This window comes from Coptis chinensis, chromosome 4 (assembly GCF_015680905.1).
Source record: "Coptis chinensis isolate HL-2020 chromosome 4, ASM1568090v1, whole genome shotgun sequence".
Lineage (NCBI taxonomy): Eukaryota > Viridiplantae > Streptophyta > Magnoliopsida > Ranunculales > Ranunculaceae > Coptis > Coptis chinensis.
This window is the reverse complement of record NC_141459.1, coordinates 74,758,122-74,780,924: the sequence shown is the minus strand read 5'-3', so window position 1 is coordinate 74,780,924 and position 22,803 is coordinate 74,758,122. Positions and strand designations below refer to the sequence as shown.

The window sequence follows — 22,803 nt, the reverse complement described above, 5'->3', positions numbered from 1 at the left end:
TTCGGCATGATGCACTGTTTCGAACCAGTGCACATTTCAAAATGTCACACCTTTTTAGCATAATGCACTATTTCGAACCAGTACACTATTTTGAAAAAGTTTTTCTCACTTTACGTACTGTTTCAAGATAAACCCATTTAATCTCAATGTGAGATAACTTGGAAGACAAATTACTCATTTATATCTCAATGGATTTGTACAAATCCATTTTTTCTAACAAACACTTACTTGGGAATGTCTTGTTGTGGACGCGAAGAGTTACTTGTAATGGTGCTCTTGTTGGTATAAGTGGAATGATGGAGAGTGGAGATGGAGAAGGTGAGTTGAAACCTCTTTTGGTGGAGAAGGATGATCGAGAATATTCGAGCTGGAGGATTAGAATGTTATATCTAATCCAACGGTTGTAATAAAACACAACATTCCAAAACAAAAAGTATAAAACTTAGGGTAAGAACTAAACACGATTCGATTCGGTTGGTACCAGTTAACTGAGGCATGAAATCGAGAACCATATCGACCCCCTCGAACCGATCTTGGTCTACAAAGAATCGGCCGTTTCTTGGTTTCTGGTTTTTGTTGAACACCCCTAATCAAGTGAGCGGAGCGAACGTTTTTGGGAGGAGTGGGGGTACATGGGACAAAAGGGAGTTTGGTAGGTTTCTGTCTGTCTGTCCTCACCTATCTTTCTCTCTCACCCTCTCTCTCTTTCCTTCCTTCTCCCTTTTAACCAAACTCTAACTCTTTCCCTCTCCCCACCCACAAACCAATCTCTCCCTCTCTTTTCTCCACCCTCCGCTCACGCCCCCACTGGGTTAGCAGTTATATATAGTATAGTAATACCCCATTTCCTAGTATACCCCATTTCCATATGGGTTGCATGGTTGCAGCAGTCCACTGGGACCCATTTCCAAACCCGCGTTGTTGGGCTTCTGTCACTCGTCAAGAAAAGTCCGTCAACAGGGAAAAACGTATTACTGTATTACAGTTACACAGTAGGTAGACGTGGAAGTTGAACACCCGAATATTGGCGGCTCCAGAGTCCAAACTTGCACGAGAACAAAACAATACTAAAACTCTTCGTGTCTTATAATTTCAAAACCTCTCTCCCCATTCTTTGGCCTAAGTTTTTAAAATGTCTACGAATGGTGACAAAAGTGGCGGAGGCTTTTTCGCCTCGATCGCTTCTAGCTTGACTAGTTTTGGAAACACGATGCAGAAATCTGTCACAGGGTAATTTTTGTTTTTACTGTTCTCTACTTACCCATTTTTCACTTTTTTAGTCTTTCTGTTTATTTCCACAAGTTGTAGATCTTTGTTTAAATAACTCGAGGCAAATCTGGTTATGAACATCCAAATGTCAAATTGAAACTGTTTGCGGTTTTGATTATATAACAGTACAATAGTTAATGGCAACTGATCTGAACTCAAAGCAAATCGTTTCTTAGTATATATATATATATATATATATATATATATATTGGCTAGAGTGACATCCTTATAATGACATCCTTATTGTACATCCTATCAAAAAGTGCATTTCAACAATGAATTAGTGGCTATTTTTTGTAGATATATTCTACCCACTATGGATTATATCTCTACAAAAAATTAGCTCAATTCGATATTTCTAGCCTTGTCAAACTTAAAATTATTTCTAGACTGTTAGATAAAATTGCAAACTTAAAACACTATTTTTGACAAAGTTCCACATATTGGATTGAGCTAATTTTTTGTAGGGATATAATCCATGGTGGGTAGAATATATCTACAAAAAATCAGCCACTAATTCATTGTTGAAATGCACTTTTTGATAGGATGTACAATAAGGATGTCATTATAAGGATGTCACTCTAGCCAAGGCGTATATATATATATATATATATATATATACACACGCACACATGAGGTCTAGAAGCATGCTAATATGGATTACAGTTGTCTAGTTTTCAGATTACATTGTAATTGATAACGTAGCCTGAAAGATTACATTGCAGTCTTTGAAGACTCTGATGTTTAAGCTATTATTTGTGCTTATTTAATTGTACAGAATGCTTAGTTACGAAGGCCTAGAAGTTATAAATCCCGAAGGAGGCAAAGAAGATGCAGAAGCGGAAGCTCATCAAGGAAGATGGAAGGAGGAGGTATTCTGTTTCTTATTCCCCTTTCCAGTGTTCTCTTTTATCATATTGTACTTTTGATTATTTTACAGTGAGGAAGTTAACCAGTGGTAATGATATTGGATAGCAATAATGTCTTCTTTAACTATCTGGTTTCCCTTTGGAATAGCATCAAAGCTTCCAATTGTTAGGGAATTGTTTATGATTTTATCTTGAGTACACAGGCAGTGTACGACATGCACATAATAAATGCTGAAAGAGAAGTGACAAAAGTTGACATGATGGCTCGAAATCTTTGCTTATTAGCATACAATGACTGTAGAAATCTCATCCAATATTAGTGATTTTGGTTCTTGGTACCACACCTGCCAAAGAGAACTTTACAATATAAAACGTGTGGCTTAGCAGCGTAGTTGGTCGAGCGCAAAGTAAATGACAAGCAAGTCCAAGATATAATTTTAGTAATATTAGGGATTTAGGACGATTTAATAACAAGGTACAACAATTAAATTAAGGTTTTAATCATTTAAAAGCTTCCGTTTTGTGTCCAAATGTGGGAGTCAACAACATCCATGATCTAGGAGGCTTTAAGAGCAAGGTTACGCCATTGGTAGCTGGTCCAAGTCCCTGGTCATGCATCACGAAGTTGAAAAATAAGGGTGTAAAAAAACTAAGTCAAAGCGTAGGAGCAGAGCTGATGCATGAGCATGGAAGAATATTGATTAAGTATTTTATTAGTATTCGTATGGAATTAGTACTAGGCCATTTAGTAGTCTCTATTTATATTTTATTTGGTTTCCTAATACAATTAGGAATAGTAGTAAAGGAGTTACTTTGTGGGCCATTCTGGGATGTATTGGATTGTTGCTCGGTCAGTGAAAGATCTGTTGTGCTCTTGGGTTTTTAGGGTCTATTCCCCTAAGGGATGCAGATTGTGGAGCATCTTATTTTTTGCTATCATGTGGACTTTGTGGCTGGTAAGGAACAAGAGACCCTTTGATGGATGTGCAACAACTATGGCACAAGTGATTGTTGCAGTCTAGGGATTCATCTTTCTATGGTCAAAGGTTTGGGAGGAGTGGACAAATACATTGTTTGGGGACTTTATTTTTCAGATGGGGTTCTTTGCTCAGCCATGCATGATCGCATCCCGTTGCTTATTTTTTTCTCACAATTGTAGTTATTTCTAGGATTGATCTTGTATTTGCCTTTCCCTTTGTTGTATTTGAGTGGGATATCTCATCCTACAAAATTTAACTTTATGATGATATATATACACACACATCACATTTTACCGATCAAAATAAAAAATCAATTAGGAATAGGAACTACGGTGATTTTTTGTTTGGATTCCAATTAGAATTAGGAGTTGTTTTAGACAAGAGAAACCCTATCTAAAATTTTATACCGTTTCTAGTAATCTTCTTTATAACTACTTTTGGGCCGTTGGGAAAGCTTCTGTTTAATGTGATTCGATTTCACTTAAGTACCATTGACTACGCCTTTCCTCTTGTCTGACTGGTCTCAGCTTCTCAGACTATAGATCCACTTTCCTCTCGAGATGATTTATTCCTCTTTCATAACGGTGAGTCATTTGGTGACTGATGAATATTTTCCTCCCCTCCAACCTTCAACATCTGGTCTGTCGAATATACCAGAGACAAAAATGGATCTCCAGCCGGTTGGAGTTCTCTATTTAAAAGAGGTAACTCAACAAACTCTTTGTTTTCTGTTAAACAATTTGAACCTACTCTGATAGATGGTGTAGCAGAACTGCAGAAGTGTTAATGAGTATTATCAACCAAGCCATCTGTGAGTCGAGTGAGTATGTAGTTGGTTTCTTCATTGAGAAGAAACTACCTTTTCCCATGGCGTGTGATTTTCTAACCAAACACTGGAATAGTAAGGGTTGCTTTACAATAGCAACTGATTTAGATTTCTATTACTTTAACTTTAATGATGATACATACAAGAAATAAGTACTTGAAGCTGAGCCATTTTTCATTGATGGCAAATTGTTTGTTGTTAGACAATGGACGCCTTGGACGCCTGAGGTTAAGGCTCACAGAAGCAAGCTGAAAACTTTACCAATTTGGCTTAAGTTTATGAATTTACAAAAGGAACTATGGGGTGATGATGGCTTAGGCTATATCACTAGTTTGGTTGGCAACCCTATATGCATGGATGAGCAAACTAAGACAAGACTAAGGCTAAATTTTGCGAAAGTGTGTGTGGAGGTGCCTGTGAATCATGAATTTAAAAACTCCTAAGTTACATTGACACAGAGAGGTGTGTTCGTATTTGACACGAATACAAAGTGTCTAACACGGCGAAATATCGAAAATGGAGGTATATCACATACAATGTGTCCAATATGTGTCCGACAGATTATTTTTGAAATATGGCGTGTCCATGTTACATAGAAAAACTCTATTCCAGTCGAGGTGGGACCGTGGGACAGAAGACAGTGAATTTAGAAGTTGAATACCCTTGGATTCCACCTTGCTCCATTTTTATAAAATTTGGGCATAAACACTTTAAATGCTTAAGTAAGCCAGTCAAAACCACTAGAGTATGGGTGGCAAAAAATACAAATGTGACAAGTGTAGGTGAACCAAGTGGTGGTATGTCTGAAGAAGTACGAGAAGCCCCACCAAGTAATCAGCAGCAGCAACATGGGGAGGTAGTAGAAGTAGTGAATGTGGAAGCACAAGAAAGAGATGTCTCCACTCCAGTGCAGACTCAAGGGATTATTGAAGTTGCTAGAATTTCTAAGAATACAGCTCAAGATAGACCAACTCCCACTTTTGGGAAGAGTAATCAACAAGACTCACAGAATTCTAGTCCTTGGACACTGTGTATTAAAGAACAGGAAGAGCACTCCTAGAAACTTAATTGAGTATGCTACAATGAAACAAGCAAACACAGACACTGCCATTCCTGTTTATGATGCCAGCACTCCTAACGCCTTTGTTACAGAGGTGGAAAAACAAAGACACTTTACTACTGAGAAAAATAGTTTTGAATTGCTGGAGTTGTGGATACAGAAGAAAACCTTGGATCTCAGAAGAAGAAAGGGAACCGTTTGATGATCATATACCAAAAATGTTCATTCAATAAGTGCAGACAAGAGCTCGGATGAAAGGAAAAGATCAAGTAGAATAGCAGAAGAAGCCAAGGTGAGGCCTAAAGGGTCTGAGAAGAAAGGAAGTAACAACAAAAATCATCAATGACAAATAACAACAAAACTAATCAATGACAAAGCTAGATGTGTGGAATGTTAGAGGTCTAAACAATCATAATAAAGCAAGAAATGAATAAGTTCAGGATTGGAAATAATCCAAGTTTTTTGTGTATGCTTGAGACTAGAGTTAAACAGGGAAAATTTGGGTTTTTGAGCATGCTTTGTGGTTATTCCTTAATACTATGCAAGTGCTCTTGGAGGAAAAATTTGGATGTCTTGGGACCCTGGTATCTTCTCAGTCAATAAGGTTCTAGAATTTGCTCAATTAATAATGAAATATTTTGATTTTGTAAGTGCAATTCTCAGTAATGCATTGTGAGATTTTAGAAGAGATCTCATTTTAGAAAGATAAGATACTAAAACATTTGGGCTATTACAAACTTGCAGGCACTAAAAGAGAATAAGACACTTGTAGACATTCAAAACATAAACCAAAGAGACTCTAAACCAAACAACATAAACCAAACATAAACATAAACATAAACCTAAGAGCAGCACATAGGGTAGTAGCAATCACTTCTTGTAGCACACACCAACAGAGAGCTAAATCCACTTCTTTCACTTGATGCCTAGATGGAAGTGGTTCTTTAGCTGGTGGAGCTGCTGTGGAGGTGTCTGGATGAAGCCTTGGTGATCTCCTAACCTTTTCAAATCCTAGTGGTGGTGGATATGGTTGCTTTGGTGGTGGAGCTCGTTTTAGTGGTGATCTCTTCTTTTCAAATCCTGGTGGTGGTGGAGATGATTCTTTTGGTGTGGAGCTTGTTTTGGAGTTTTTTCTCAAATTTTTTCATTATTGTTGGGCATAGTCGTTCTTCTCCTTCAAACATCTCAATGAAGCACAATTGTTCATATTTAGTACAAACTTTGGGTTTAGGCTCCCCATCCCTTACCAACATCTCCATAAAAATCCTTTTACATTCATTGGTGGTGGTGGAGATGATTCTTTTGGTGTGGAGCTTGTTTTGGAGTTTTTTCTCAAATTTTTTCATTATTGTTGGGCATAGTCGTTCTTCTCCTTCAAACATCTCAATGAAGCACAATTGTTCATATTTAGTACAAACTTTGGGTTTAGGCTCCCCATCCCTTACCAACATCTCCATAAAAATCCTTTTACATTCATTCATTTTCATCATTCTTCAGATGACTTCATAAGATTCATCCATTTTGTAAATATCGAACTGAATGGTGCACATATTTCCCTTCCCCACCATTTTTGAAAGATATTGAGACTTGATAGATGATAGAAGAGATGAGAGATAAATGAGAGAAGAGATTAGAGTGCCTGTTTTTATAGCACTAGAGATCTCAAAGCACTAATGTTGTAACGCGTAGTCTTCCTTGGTACCTGTACACTATGATGGACAGATACGGGTAAGGGTACCGATACGGCGACACCGGTACGGGGTACGATACAACTTTTTTGAAATATTAGGATACGGGTGCGGCCTATGGGTACGATTAATTAATATGAATATTTTAAAATATATGTGAATTCTGAAAATTATGTTAGTAGTTCTTTGAGTAAAGTTAGTTAGGAACATGTGAAAAACTATTATAACACAAGTCAAAGTTAATACAGCTTGAAGCCTCAAAAACAATTTACATTTCAATGGAGTAGAATTATTAGATCAGGTCTATGATGCACAGATACAGGTACGAGTACCGACACGGGGACACGGATATGGGGTACGATACGGGATTTTAAAAAAAATGGGATACGGGTATGGCAGTTGGATACGGCTATTTTATGTAATTAATATTATTTTTATTAAAAATAAAACTATATGTTGATTTTAATACTAGACCATTTGTTGAATGGGCCTTAAAGTCTGTAATTGTCCAGATCTGTTGTACAGGCTTTAATTATTTGTAATGGGCTTAACAGGCTTATTAAAACAGGTGGGCTCAATATAATGGGGCCAACTCATTGGTGCCCAGGTATCACATCCTAGCCCAACTGAAAGTCTAAATGTCCAGTAGGCTTTAATATGGGCTTTTCATCTAAGGCTACCCTCGCATTGTCTATTTCATCAACAAAACACCTGGTCAACGTACAGGCTGTTAAGTTTGAACACGTATCTCTTATCTTCACCTAATCTACTGGCTGTTTTTTCGAAGACTGTGCCAAGTAAAAATCAACAAGTCTAGATCTTCTTCTTGCAGATCTGTAGATTAAACTTTAAAGCACTAGTTTAACAACAACTTCTTCTTTCAACCTTTCTTTTTCTATGCCCCCTTTTCTCTTTTTTTTTTTATTAAAAACTTATATACTGTTGGGATTTTGGTTGGGTGAGGTATCATCAACTGTTGCAGATCTGTATCTTGTACCAGTATCGGTATCGTATCGGTGTCCAACCGGTACAACGGCAAAAATGTTGTATCCATGCATCATAGGATCAGGCCTATTTCAGGGATTCCAGTACCCGTACGGGTGCAATTGGTATTTTAGGAGTATCCGTGCATCATAGCTTGTACATAAAATAAAGATTTGTGCCTGTACTTCTCTACTTTTGATTCATGCATTCATTCAAGATAAAACAAATTCAACATACAAGGCAACAAAATAAAAGATGGAAAACTACATTCATTCAAGAGATCTCTTCAATCAAAATAAAAGAGAATAAAATCCAACTAGAATGTATCATCAGAGATTCATATCTTGACAGAAAAGTAAAAGTCAACTAATACATTGATTTTATTCAAGAAATGAATATCTGAGGATATATTATAGTTGGATTTTATTATCTTTTATTTTGACTAAAGAGATCTATCGAATGAATGTAGTTTCCATCTTTGTTGCCTTGTAAGTTGAATTTGCTCTATCTAGAATGAATGCATGAATAGAAAGTAGAAAAGTATACATAGTCTTTTTTTCTGTTCAAGTACCAAGGAAGACTACGCGTTCCAACAGTAGTACCATGGATGGAGAGTTCAGCAGGTGTCGACTAGCAAAGTTGGTAAAACCTTTGGGTGATGATACCAGAGGTCTGGGGTTCGAACCCCGCCAGCATCAAAGAGTTACTAATCTCATTTAAAACAGGCTTGCCAATAAAAAAGAAAGGATGGAGAGCTTAAACCCAACGTTTGTACTAAGTGTAAGTGTGAACACTATGTTTCATTGAAATGTTTGAAGGAGAAGAAAGACTATGCCCAACAATGATGAAAAAAGATGAGCAAAAAAAAAACTCCACAAGCTCCACCACCAAAAGAATCATCTCCACCACCACCAGGATTTGAATAAAAGAGATCACCACCAAAATGAGCTCCACCGACAAAAGAACCATGTCAACCACTAGGATTTGAAAATGTTAGGAGATCACCAAGGCTTCATCCAGACGCCTCCACCTCCACAACAGCTCCACCAGCAAAAGGACCTCTTCCATCTAAGGATGTGGGTTTAGGCTTTAGCTCTCTACTGGTGTGTGCTACAAGAAGAAGTGATTGTTATTGCCCTAAGTGCTCCTGTTGTTAGGTTTATGTTATTTGGTTTAGAGTCTATTTGGTTTATGTTCTATGATGCACGGATGTGGGTACCAATACTGATATAGCGACATGGGTTCGGTATGACGTTTTTTGAAAATCAAGGATACGGGGGTACGGATAGGGATACGGGGAATATAAATATAAAATTCTTAGAAAAAATAGCATTTTAATATAATTTCGAACACAAGGTGGTGGTGTGATTATTTATTAGCAATGAAGTAGGTATGAGTTACTCTATTTCTTCTGTTCCATCTAATATTTGTGTATACTCCCCACACCCCCACCCATCGTATTATTCATAGCTATGTATGGATATGGAACAATACGTTTCAGCAATATACGAAGTGTATCCAGTACCAGTATCGTACCCACTCGACCCCGGTGCAATAGGTAAACAGCAGTATCTTTGCATCATAGTTATGTTTTGAATGTTTGCAAGTGTCTTGTTCTCTTTTAGTGTTTGCAAGTTTGTAATAGCCCAAATGTTTTAGTATCTTCTTATCTTTCTAAAATGAGATCTCTTCTAAAATCTTACATTGCATTACAGAGAATGACACTTATAAAATCAAAATATTTCTTTATTAGTAGATGAACATCAAACTAGATGACATAGCAACAACTATCGACCAAACTACCAAAGCAACAACTACAAAAAAGATGAAGGTCAAGCCTAAACCAACTACTTAAAACCAAAAGAAAAAATGCCCACTTTCTTACACCAAAATCAGGAATACATCAACTGCTAAAACCAACAAAATTAGAAACTTTGAAAACCAAACAGTCTTGTCCACCATAGCACTTTTGTTCTTCAGTGCAGCATTTTCCTTCAAATCATCGTTGAGAGTTTTGAACTCTTCAAGCCACCTCAAAAGCTTCAGCACTCTTCTCTCAGCACGAAATATTCCAAGCTGGTATTGCTCATTGATTTGCTCCAATGTGTTATTCTGACACGTCAATGACCTCCAATCAACATTCATTAGTGGATCAATCCAACTAAAAAACCTACAAGCATCTGTTGAAGACTGGCTATATTTGCCACATCCATAAAATCTTCTTCCTGGGTTTCGTGGAGTGTGTGAAAGTTGTAATGCGACTGGATATCCACATTCACATACTGAATGAGAATTAACTGAGTTAATAATTGTTGGTAATTTGGTATGAAATCGTTAAGAGATTGATCAATTAATCAAGAATTTCAAAAAACCCTAACCGTAGATGAACATAACCCTAATTGTTGGTGCTCTCTATTTTATTTTTTGGATCGGTAAAGTATAATTTTATTAATATAATTAAAGATAGATACATAAGGATGAGATATCCTCCATTACATACATATAGAAAAAGAAAAGAAATGAAAAAACATTAGTGACAAGTCTCTTAGCCCGATCATCTCATTGTTGACTCCCATCGAAACACAAACGCCTCAAAAGGTATGTCTCGTGTCTCAATATGCATCTTTGACCAGAAACATAATAGAGCTTTGATTGCCAACATAACTTTCTCCATAGACATTATTGCTCCCTTAAAGTGTCTTTGATTCCTCTCCAACCAAATGCCCCACAGAATTGCAAAAGGCAACATGCTCCAAAGTCATCTCCCCTTCTCATAGTGGACTCTCAAGTCCCATGAGGCTAATAACATCGTCACTGAAACCGGACAAACCTAAGAAACCCCCCGACTCTAGAATAAAATGACACCAAACCCGCCATGAAAAAGGACAAAGCAAAAGAATATGATTCACAGACTCCCCATCCTTTAAGCACAGCGGACAAAAGTTGACAAGAACTTTTTTGACATGTCTTTTTCTGAGATTGTCAATAGTCAGGATTTTACCAAGAGATGCACACCAAACAAAAAAGGCAACTTTTGACGGAACTTTAGAACCCCAGATAATATGACTAGGAAATTTAGGAAGGGCATTAAGATCATGACGAGAGATTAGTGAACGAAGCTTAAAGTAAAAAGATCTAGAAGAAAATCTCCCTTTCTTGTCAATAGACCAAAGCCTTTTATCTCTGTCCGGTCTCACGGAAGAAATAGAGTCTAACATTATCGTGAGAGCAGCCACACTCACTATATCCCTGTCAGAGAGAGCAATATGAATACCCAGGTCCCAAGCAATAAAACCATTGTGTTCCCTCATGAATGATCGAATTGGCAGGTTCCTTAAGTCAGAAACGACATATAATCTAGGGAAAACGTGTGATATAGGCCTCTTGTCTAGCCATATATCCTCCCAAAAGCGGATGCTATCACCTTTGGTGCTCTCTATTAGAACATAAATTTGAGGGAAAGGTTAGATTGTTAGAGAAATTGGAGGGAACAAAGGTCATAAGCAACTCACGTGACTAATAATTTCGAGAGTGAAAGATTTCAATATTTGTTTCAATAAATTTCAATGGTATGTGCTGACTTGGATGTTTGAAATTTCAAATCTGATGACATGTCAAGCATTTTAAATTTGGGTATGAAACTAACAGTGCACGTAAGCAGAGCGTTAGAGAAATTGGACGGTGTGTATGAATTGAAACCAAATCAAAGTATGTTGTATTTTTTGAAACATGGCCCAAAGTTTGATGTATTTTTTGGTCTCTAATATATAACTTGGTAAGTAACAAACAAGCCTTGGTTTCGGACTATATGGGTATTGATGGTGTGGTGTGGAATATACCATTAAGAGAGGCCTAAACTATTAGGAGTTAGATAGCTATGAGGCTTTCTTAATTTCCATTTACAATTTGGGGAGTACTTTTGGGGAGGAGGATGCAAGGAAGTGGATTTGGGAGGAGAAAGAGGAGTTCACTGTTAAATCCTTCTACGTAGTCTTGGCTAACGAATTTGCTTCGATTGCTCTTGGTAATGGAGAGATAATCATCAACTTTCCGTACAAAAGAATTTGGAGGAATACTACTCCCTGCAAAGTTGCATTCTTTTAGTAGCTCCTTGCTACTTGAGACTCACATACTTTATTGTATTATGTAACCTTATAATTCAAATGGAATGAAATGGATTTATCGATATAAAAAAAAGCTCTTGAAGTGAAAAAATTTCTTTCATTTCGTGTTCTTGCAGGATCGTAACAGTTATTGGAAGATTATGCAGAAGTATATTGGGTCTGATGTTACGTCATTGGTGTCACTTCCAGTCCTTATTTGTGAACCAATGACTAATCTTCAGAAGATGGCAGAGGTCCGTATTTTTTGAACTTTGAAGTCGTAATTCAAGGTTGATTTTGTATGCTTTATTCTTCTCATTCTGACATTTCTGAATCTTATTCCTCCTGTGAAAGATAATGGAGTACTCCCACTTGTTGGACCGGGCAGATGAATGTGAAGATCCATACATGCAGATGGTGTATGCATGTATGTTTTTCCTTAACGCAACTTCTATTTTGTGCACATATTATGGTGCAACTGAGTTCTTGGTTATTAATTTCCAGCATCATGGGCGGTATCTGTTTTCTATGCCTTCCGGCGAGCTTGGAAACCTTTCAATCCCATACTTGGTGAGACTTATGAAATGGTGAACCACGGGGGAATCACATTCATCGCTGAGCAGGTGAGTTGACCAGAAGCATTATTTTCATTGTCTTATATAATACTTTTTTTCTCACATATATTTTCATTATATAACACCAATATAAATGATTTCTCAATCTTTGAATGTCTTGGCACTTTTTAGATTTGATAGTATTATCCGAAATTACATTGACATGGATACGTGTGTCCATATCTTCATATCTGACACGGCGAAATTTCAAACATCGAGGTATATCACACACAATATGTGTCCATGTCGTGTCCGACATTGACATGTAAATACACATCCGTCGCAGATTATATTCAAAATATGGTGTGTCCATGTAACACATGTATTATCACTTATTACTACACGCTGTATGGACACTTCCTTGTCCTTCGGACCATGAGTGTTAGTATCACGCATATGACTTTTTTTTATTATAAATTTGCTCTTTTTGCTGCACCAAATCACTTGCACCACTGCTAATTGCAAAATTTTGTTCTTAATAAACACCTACAATGATTTTGTGTAAAAGTAAACAGAAAGTTGATGACTGTGTTTGAGTTTTTATGCAAGTGAAGCAGAGCATATTTATCAAAATGGAAGTTAGGTGTTGAATTTCCTCTTGATCCGTATGGTTCTTGGTTGGAGTGGTTCTGGGCCTCTTGGTCCAGAAAATTTAAGTTGTGCACGAAGTCTAGAAAAATCCCTATCTGAGACAAATTTGGTAAATTCTCTATTTATAGCACATGTTAGTTCAACAAGGACAGGAATCTATTTTGACTTTTCTTAAACATCTGGGTGTTGCTTTTCGAAGTGCGTTTTGCCTTGTAATTTTCTGGCAGTATGACTTTATAAATGCCTTCTAATGTTAGGTGTGTCATCATCCCCCAATTGGTGCCGGCCATGCTGAAAATGAGCATTTTGTTTATGAAGTTACGTCCAAGATAAAGACTAAATTTCTGGGAAATTCAGTAGATATCTATCCCATGGGAAGGTTAGACGATATTACTTGGTTTTCACAATGTTTGATTATGATGCTTATTATATATACATATATATACAATTATATTCTATTGTGAGCTACAGTTAAAATATTATAAAAAACATCCCTCTTTTTTTCATTGTAAGGAGTATTTTGCCCTTCTTATGCTCCAATGGATGGGCTGTTCCGAAAATTGCAATTGCTCTTGAATTGTAGGGATAGAAACATAATTCTTTGTATGCATAGATTGGGTAGGCAATTAATGCAGAAAATGCGTGGGCTCCATGATTTTTATTTTGTTTTCAGGTGGTTTCTATTGTTCTATTTTATTTTATTTTTTTGATAACTTTATTGTTCCGTTTTATTAAGAAAAGTAGATAATAAAATTTCATTAATTAAAAGTAAGTGAACAACCAACACACTGGTTTATTCGATTTGCACAGCGTGCGTGCACGCAGCTAGTATAATCAAGAATTTGTCGCCATTATTAAGGTCCCTTTTGTCACTTTCTGTCAGCTTGGGCCTTGGAGGAGCAATGGAACCATAACATGGGAGGATCTTCTGTGAAAGAAATTAAATTTAATGCGTGCTGTGTTTACTAATGCGGTTAATGAAACTTACATACCCAAATAAAGGAAGGGAGATACTTATTTTTAGCTGGGAGCTGAACATTACAACTTTGACTTTGTCTGGAGCTCGAAACTCTCTATCTTTATAACCGTCAAAACTGTTTTATTTATCCCAACTGGACCATAATTAAGAACCTCTCCTTGTCCCAATTGTTCTAGGTTGCCTGTCGTCTTAAAGGATCTGCTCCTTTATTCAGTTATATCCAAAGCAATAGCGTCTAATGACTTAAGATTTTGAATACATTTTTCTTCAGCATATTGAACTTAATCTCTGTGCAGGACATGTGTCACCCTTAAAAGAAAAGGTGTAGTGCTTGATCTGGTGCCCCCTCCCACAAAAGCTAACAACCTTATATTTGGTCGGACTTGGATTGATAATGCGGGTGAGATGATTATGACCAATGTGACAACTGGAGACAAAGTTGTGCTATATTTTCAACCATGTGGCTGGTTTGGGTATGACCATGTTATATTTTCTTTTTAAGTGCAGTTATGGTGACTTGATTGCATGGCTGCTGGTATTCCACATTGAAAGAAACATAAAGAAATATGGCCTTATTGTGAACATAATTCATGGGCATTCGGTATAGGATAGGGAAATGGAAGATTATTATAGTTGTTAGCTTTCGTTTTTGTTTCTCTAAGTAGTTCTTCTATTTGTCTTTTGTCTCTTTCTAGCTATCATGCTTATAGTCGGTATCTTATCTGATTTCATTACTCTTTCCAGGGCCAATCGTTATGAAGTTGATGGATATGTGTATAATGCCTCTGAGGAACCCAAAATTTTAATTACAGGAAAATGGAATGAGTCATTGAGTTGTCAGCCATGTGATAAGGAAGGGGAGCCCATTCCAGGCAGTGAACTGAAAGAGGTTTCTATCATTAACTCTTTTTTCCTTTGATTGGCATCTTATCCTGAAATATTGTTGTCCTGTTTCTACTTTGGTGCGGTCTAGAATCAATGTCTCTCATCATAATAGATGTTTATAGTCTAGTTAGGCTGTTTATCAAAAGGAAGTAGTAGAGAACATAACTAGCAACAGAAAGAAAAAAAACAATATGGAGAATACATTTGTTTTGAAAGTATGTTTTGTATGAAATATGGTTTGATGTATGATTTGATTATTAGCGTGTTTAAATTTTGTCCCATCGTACATATTATTTGTTGATTGTTCCTGAAAATATGACCGTTGGTGGGTGTAAGAATATGTGAAGATATTGACACAAATCATCTATTGGGTTAATATCTTCAGAATAATCTAGATATATTCTTACAGTGGGAAAGGTGGAATCTTGTTGGTCACTATCAGGGTTTGATGTGAATTAGGGTTTCACATTGATAATTGAGTCCTATATTAGTTTCTATGTCATTAGGGAGTACTAAAATTGGGTCTAGTTAGTATTTTGAGGTTATTTAGTATAAGGGTATTTTAGGGTTATTATTAATTCTGAATTTAGGGTGTTTTAATTGATTTAGAAGTTGTTTTCCTATATAAGGAGTTGTAGGCCTTTGGCCATTGTTAGTTTTGGAGATTGAATTGAATTGATTTTATTGAGAATTCGTGGAATTTGTTTAATTGCAATTGCGATTGCATCAAATTGGTATCAAGAGCTAGATTTCAAAGTTTATATTGCTTTTGAAGGTCTTGATTGAAAAAGATAAAAGAATTAGTGGAGAAAAAAATTGCTTCCGCAACTCTATCAAAGGTATATCAATTTTTTTTTTTTTTTTTTGAAAAAATATTTGATATTTTTAGGATTAAAAAAAAAATGTGGTGCCGTTCACGTTACTGTTAATAGGCACTGTACACTGAAAATAAAAAATATTATTCTTATGGCGACAACAATTAGAGAACTTAATGTGAAAATTGAGGCATTAGAGAAGAGTGAATGATATAATTGAGTAAATATCTGGTTATGATGAGAAGTTCATTGCTTTTGATGAAAAAATTGAGAAATTGAAAGTGGATTTGAGAACTTCTCTCAATATACTTTTTGTGGAATTATGAGATTTGTTGACGAATGGAAATGAACCTTGTAGAGATAATTTGCCTTCTCCCATTATTGTGAATCGTCCTCCACCAACTGAGCATGAGTTCAAGCCAAATGTTGATATTCCGAGGTTTGCCTTGAGTGGATTGCCACAATAGAGAATGTGTTTGCTTATCAAAATATGTCAGAAGATCGCAAGGTGTTTTGGGTTGCTACTAGGCTTCGAGGTTTTGCTTTGATTTGGTGGACAGAGTTTCTCCAACAGCGCCTGTGCCAAAATTTGGGTCAAGTCACTACATGGGAGCGCATGAAAGAAGCTTTGGTTACTAAGTTTATTCCTATGAATTATGCGCAACAATTACACAGGAAGTTGCAAGATTTTAAACAAGATTCTAAGACTGTGCAAGAGTATACTGAGTCCTTTTACCATCTACAGTCACGTTGCAACCAGCTAGAGAGTGAAGAAGTCCGCATATGCTGTTATATGCATAGTCTTAGGGGAGACATTCGTTATGATTTAGTCCATGTACGGATTAATACCTTGGAGGAAGCTTATAGTTTTGTTAGTGAGTCTGAGAAGAAAATGAGTTACATGTCCTCCATGTCATCTTACAGAGCCACTCCCATAGTTCTTAAGAAAATTGTTAAGTGCTACAGTTGTGGACAAGAAGGTCATGTTCAAGCAAATTGTCCTAAGAAGCCAGTTTTGACCTAAGCAACCAAAACGCAGTGCGAGAGCTTGAGCGCTAAAGCGACTAATCTTAAAAAGCGCCGAATCTTAAAAAATCCCAATATTAAAGTGCTTTGAGAGCGTGTGTCAATAATAAGAATAAAACATTACTTAATGTCTAGTAATTGTTCTCAAATTTATTTCTAAAGAAATTAAGCAAATTCCAAACTCCAAACTAAGTTCATAAGTTCATACTGAAAGCAAAAGGGACGCTAATGCACTGAAACTGTTTTGGCTTTATCATTCATAAAGTATATTTTGTTAACTACTTAGACCTTTTTGTCACATTTATTGCGTTATGTCCCACCTTTATCTTTACCTTACTTGTCCAGTTGGCCAATTGACCTCGAAACACTAGTGTGCTTTCCAACATGACAAAACACGCTTTCCAATTTGACAGTGTGCGTTTTCATCACGCATTTGTACTAAAAGCACAAAAGACTTGAGTGTGTGATCGGTATACATAGGCCACGCTTTAGGTTGCTAAGGTTCTGACTATTGATATGGAGACATCTCAACTTGAGACGAAAGAGGAACTACAAGGATAGACATCTAAGGGAATTCTTACTCTAGTAGATACAGGGTTCCCTATGCTTATGGGAGTTATGGCACATGTTTCGCCTATTGCAGAGTCTACACATGGTAATGTTATTTCGACAGAGTGCTACTTTATATAATCTACTGGCTCACGTGGTTTTGGATAAAGGCAATAGTATTTCTTTGATTTCTCGTTGCATGGTTGACACACTTGGTTTGACTACTATGGTACATCATCGACCTAGGAAGGTGCATTCTTTCAGAGAGATTTTGAGGAACTGGTAGAGACAGTTTGAGTTGGTGTTTGCATGGGAGATTTTAGTGATTATGTTCTTTGTCATGTGATGAGTAGTCTTGATGCATGTGACTTGGTTTTGGGCACCACTTGGCAGTATAGTGTCCGAGCTGTTTATCGTGCATGGGAGCAAACTTATCGTCTTTCTCAGGGTAGACGTGTCTTTACACTGCGTAATCTGCCGTTGTTTATTTGCCACCTCATCGTCGTAGTGATTGGAGATCCAAGAAGACCTTTAACTCGTTGGAGTCGAGTTCTTCAAGTGGGGGAGTATGATGTGAATTAGGGTTTCACATGATAATTGAGTCTTCTATTAGTTTCTATGTCATTAGGGAGTACTAGAATTGGGTCTTAGTATTTTGTGGTTATTTAGTATAAGGGTATTTTAGGGTTATTATTAATTCCGAATTTAGGGTGTTCTAATTGATTTCGAAGTTGTTTTCCTATATAAAGAGTTGTTGGCCTTTGGCCATTGGCCATAGTTAGTTTTGGAGATTGAATTGAATTGGTTTTATTGAGAATTCGTTTAATTGCAATTGCGATTGCATTAGTGTTTTAATAACACAGATGAGCCTCACTATCAGTGGAATCTTGAGGGAGCCTCTCCCACAGTGCATTAGCAAGGCCATGCAATCCCCAGAAGCAATGATATAGAAAGATAAAAGTTAAAATGTTTACTCCGCTACACAAAAGAAGAGAAGAAAAGCGACACAAAGACTTGTCATCTTGCCCAGGTAGAACTATAGGAAAAATCGTACGGAAGAAGAAACACAAAAGCCTTTGAAAGATCAAAATCAGATTGTTGTGGGGAAGAGAATATAACACGCGACCTCTCGTGATCCTTAATAAATTGGGTGAACTCTGCAAGTTAGCCATTAGTGTAAAGGGAGCACAAGATTCTACGAAGAACCCAAACCTGAGCCCGACTTGGTTCAATGAGGTGCACGGTGGTGTGGTGCGTGCGTATTTATTCTGTAGTGTTAACCATTGTGGAACCCAACTGTGTACCCCCAAGTGGCACACCCCTTAGGCCAATGAAATCCTATATATATTGCCAAGGGAAAGACATCCCTCAAATGTTGGACGGTTATCTCTCAGTAGGGCATTTAATAATCTTACCGGTCAAGTGTATAAACAACAATGGAACCAAAACTGAATTAATTTTATTAAACTACTTTAACATAATCTTAATTCCATAATTTAACATGGAATGAATTTATGTTTAGTTGGGAAGGGGTAGTACTAAATGCTCATATATTGTTGTAATGCTATTGTATGACGAATGAAAGTGTGATTCCCTCTATTACACACCTATTATTAATGAAGTTATTGTTTTAATGGTAAAAAAAAGAAAAAGAAAAAATCCATAAATTAACATGGAAACTTGAGATCTCTCGAGAGCAGAGAGGTAGGGAAAATAAAGGGTGAAATGAAACCACATACATGGTAGAAAATTCGAATTACAAGGCTTAACAACCCCCCCCCACACACCCACACACACACACACACAAACTTTGCCAAAATGACTTCCACCCCCCAGTTCTTTGCTTTTTAGACTCCCCCTCCAAGACTCACATAAGGACCGAGTCAACTAGGGTTGACTAATCCTTCTATCCACATGAAATGTCCTAAGTACTCTTTGGAGCATGAAATTACACAAATCCCCGTCGACTCTCTCAAAACCAAAGGGGAGTTAGTGACATGTGTCAAGATCTCAAGCACCTAAATCAACGGCTACAATTTAATCAAATCAAAACACGTGTCACTATCTTACAAACTTAATCTAATGGTTGATATCGAAAAACCACATAAAAGCATTAATTACTATTACCCCCCACTGTATCTACAAAAATTAGCAGTATCCCTCCCCCCCCCTCCCAAACTCCAATTCTCAAGAACTAATTTTTAAGAGCTTCCAACATCACCACTACCTCTAATTAAGTTCGGGGTAAAAGCTAAGTTTTGTAGGTACTGCTTCTAATTAAGTTCGGGGTAAAAGCTAAGTTTTGTAGGTACTGCTAGAACAAATCAATCTTCAATTCACAGCATAGTAACCTTCTTAAGCTGGATAAAATCCCATAAAAACTAAATAGAAGATTAATGGTGAATGGTTAGTTCATTGTTGATTAAGTTATTGATACACATCGAAAATGGAAAATGAAGTTGAATTGGGAAATCAAGATAAGAAGTTTTAAAGTTGAATTTTTTTGGCTAGATAGAGAAGGAGATGAGTTAGTCATACGATCGGTCTCAAATGGCGCTAAAGAGATACCAATAGATATTTTGATTTGATTACATCATAACCGTTGGTTTGAGTGCTTGAGACGTTGACACGTGTCACTAACTCCCCTTTGGTTTTGAGAGAGTCAAGGGGTATTTGTGCAATGTCATGCTCCAAAGGGTGCTTAGGACATTTCATGTGGCTTGGATGGAAGGATCACGGTCAACCTGGGTTGACTCGGTCCTGTTGTGAGTCTTGGGGGGAGGGAGGGATCTAAACAGCAAAGAATTGGGGGTGGAAGTCATTTTGGCAAACTTAGTGGGGGGGGAACTTAAAAACCTGTTCGAATTATGTTATACAGAACGAAAAATTGCTTTGTCGATCCAAAGAAGAAAGGAGTGCTAGGGAATGGGGAGAAGGTGAAGCCAAGGGAAAAATAACACGAGGATGAGATTTTACAGTGGAGAAGAAAAAAGCATCAAGGAGAATTTGTCTACAAGATCTAAGGAGCTATTTTGGGATTACTGGTCTAATTCTGCTGTGTATGGGCTCTTTTTATGTAATCTTACTACTTTAAAGAGAATTGTCTCGTGAACAATAGTACTTTACGATTTTACCCCTATCCGGTTTCGATAATTACGGATATGTATCTTAATGATTTTTGTAATAACGCAATTTATGGAGGGGTAAAATTGTCTGTTTCTACAGTGAAATTCAGATGCTTCTCCCTCACTTTAGCACACTGCCATCAGTTTTGTTAAAAATTACGAAATTGCCGCTGACCGAATTTTGTATTTTTGTGCTGCCCGGCCCAACCCAACTGACCGCACACGTGGCGTAATATATTGCCCTTATTTTTTCAGTCATTTTCGATATTGCCACTGACCGAATTTTAAACTTTTGTGCTGCCCGGACCAAAAGCTGACCGCACACGTGGCGACTGCCATGTGCCAGTGTACTAGTCTTAAGTAAATAACGCATTAGGAAGAATGATGATTTTTCTCATACTCTTCATATATGGTGATTATGATATTGATTTCATAACATATACTAAAGTTAGAGCAAGTGTCCCTTGAAGAATTATTTGGAGAGACAATGGTCGAAGCAGGGGAACTGGGTTGTGTTGGCTGCTTAGGTAGATCGCATTGTCTTCATAGAGAGGGTTCTGGTGCTACAACCCTCATATGGCATTCAGGCCAGGTTCACTAGAGCCAATATTGATTCCTTGTTCAATTACCCTTCACGGCTTGTGAAGCCGTAAAGGTAGCCTTTGGGCTTAGTTGTAGTTATATTAATCGTAAACAATAAAAAAATATGTAATTGATGTCAAAATGATTGTTGCTATTCATTGCTCATTTATTTATGTAAATATAGATGTATTCTGATCTCTTCCCGGTTTGTATAGGATTAGCTATTACTTTTGATGTGTTTCTATTGCAGCTATGCATTGTTGTGAAATGTGCACACTGTTCTTAGGTTTGGAGAGTTGCTGATTCCCCAGAGGATGACAAATTCCAGTATACATATTTTGCACATAAAATTAACAGCTTCAACACAGCACCCAAGAATATACTGTCATCTGATGCACGTTTGCGTCCCGATCGAAATGCACTTGAGAAGGGTGACCTATCAAAAGCTGCTGTTGAAAAGAGCAGGTACTCTTCCACCCCCCCAGGTGCCTAATGTGTCTTTCAAAACCATACCAAGTGTATTTTTCGATCACTCTATTTCAGTGGATCTGATAGATTGATAGCCGAACTGTTTGGAAGATCAAGGCCTGAAAACGTTGGAGGCAATAACTTTAAGATTTTCTTTTTTAATGATACTAGTACTGCAGAGTTCAAATGTTTGGTTTAAATTTGGTCAGTTGTTTATGTTACTTTTCAGTCTGGAGGAGAGGCAGAGAGCTGAAAAGAGAAATCGGGAAGCAAAGGGAGACAAGTTTACTCCCAGATGGTTTGAGTTGACTGACGAGGTTACAGCTACACCTTGGGGTGAGTTGGAAGTGTATAAATACAATGGTAAGTACGCGGAACATCGTGCTGCTGCTGCTGGTAGGTTGGATGACATTGAGGAGGTTGATTTCCAGTCCGTGGACTTTAATCCATGGCAGTATGCTAATTTGGCTTTGGCTAGAGATTGAGTGTTCTGCTGTACAATAGATTATTTATTTTTTTCGGAGTTCTGCCGTATGAATTTGATCTCAAGTTCGGTGCTCTTCATATGATCTCCATTTTACCCTGTTTTTCAAGTTTGAATTTTGAAAATTAAATTAGAAATTATGGTTGAGAAGCAAGTATCCCAAGATTAATTTAGTTTTATGTTTTTTGTTTGGGTGGCTGAGATTTCACTGCGCCAATATGTAATTCTGATCAGTCACTGGCTAATATGTAACACAATCCATGAAAAGTAGAAAATTACCAACTAATAACAATTTCATATAGCTTTTTTTAAAAGTGAAGCTTAGGGTTAAGGAGACCCAATCTACTTCTACTATCACCTCTCTCTATATTAAAGCAGAGTACATATGAGGTGGATAGTTTCTTTCACATGTGGCAATTTCCTACGTATTTGGTTATGCCATGTGGATTACTTAACAATATGATTATAATTTGAGTGCAAGTGCAATACGTATTAAACAGTTTCCTATTAAAATTACGACTCTCTCTCTCTCGACAGTATCATATGATCAATTGAAGAAGACACTTAATTCTGGCACAATATCCTTTTGGCTGATTGATTCCGTTTGGGTACATTAGAAAAATGTTTGGCACGCAACAACACTGGCTATTAGAAGACTATCATGCATACATTAGAACGCAACAACACTAGCTAGAAGACTATTAGGCATACATACGTTAAAGATAATATACCAAAATCGGTACCTATCATCCACAATAGTGAATCATTAATTAACGGAAGACAGTACATCAGACCAAGTCCCTCCCTGAGATACCCCTTTGTGAAAACAACACATACAAGATACACAAGCTATGTGGAAATTAGCCACAAGCTAGCTAAACCCACATTCACCATGCATCAACAATG

At 37.1% G+C, this 22,803-nt stretch overlaps 1 protein-coding gene across 2 annotated transcripts; it reads left to right on the top strand.

Annotated features, from left to right (window-relative positions):
• The first annotated feature begins 958 nt into the window (after positions 1-958).
• On the top strand, positions 959-22,087 carry LOC147504802 (oxysterol-binding protein-related protein 3A-like). 2 transcript variants are annotated; one of them, XM_086557535.1, is made up of 11 exons: positions 974-1,230; positions 2,048-2,141; positions 11,917-12,033; positions 12,134-12,206; positions 12,284-12,402; positions 13,242-13,363; positions 14,260-14,436; positions 14,708-14,852; positions 21,232-21,410; positions 21,489-21,547; positions 21,643-22,087. In XM_086557535.1, exons 1-11 carry the CDS (start codon positions 1,133-1,135, stop codon positions 21,720-21,722), a joined length of 1,263 nt encoding a protein of 420 aa, XP_086413661.1. In that variant the 5' UTR covers positions 974-1,132; the 3' UTR covers positions 21,723-22,087. The 2 variants fall into 2 exon arrangements, with proteins under 2 accessions (XP_086413660.1, XP_086413661.1); XM_086557534.1 differs by lacking the exon at positions 21,489-21,547 and having other exon boundaries at positions 959-1,230.
• The last annotated feature ends 716 nt before the right edge of the window (positions 22,088-22,803 follow it).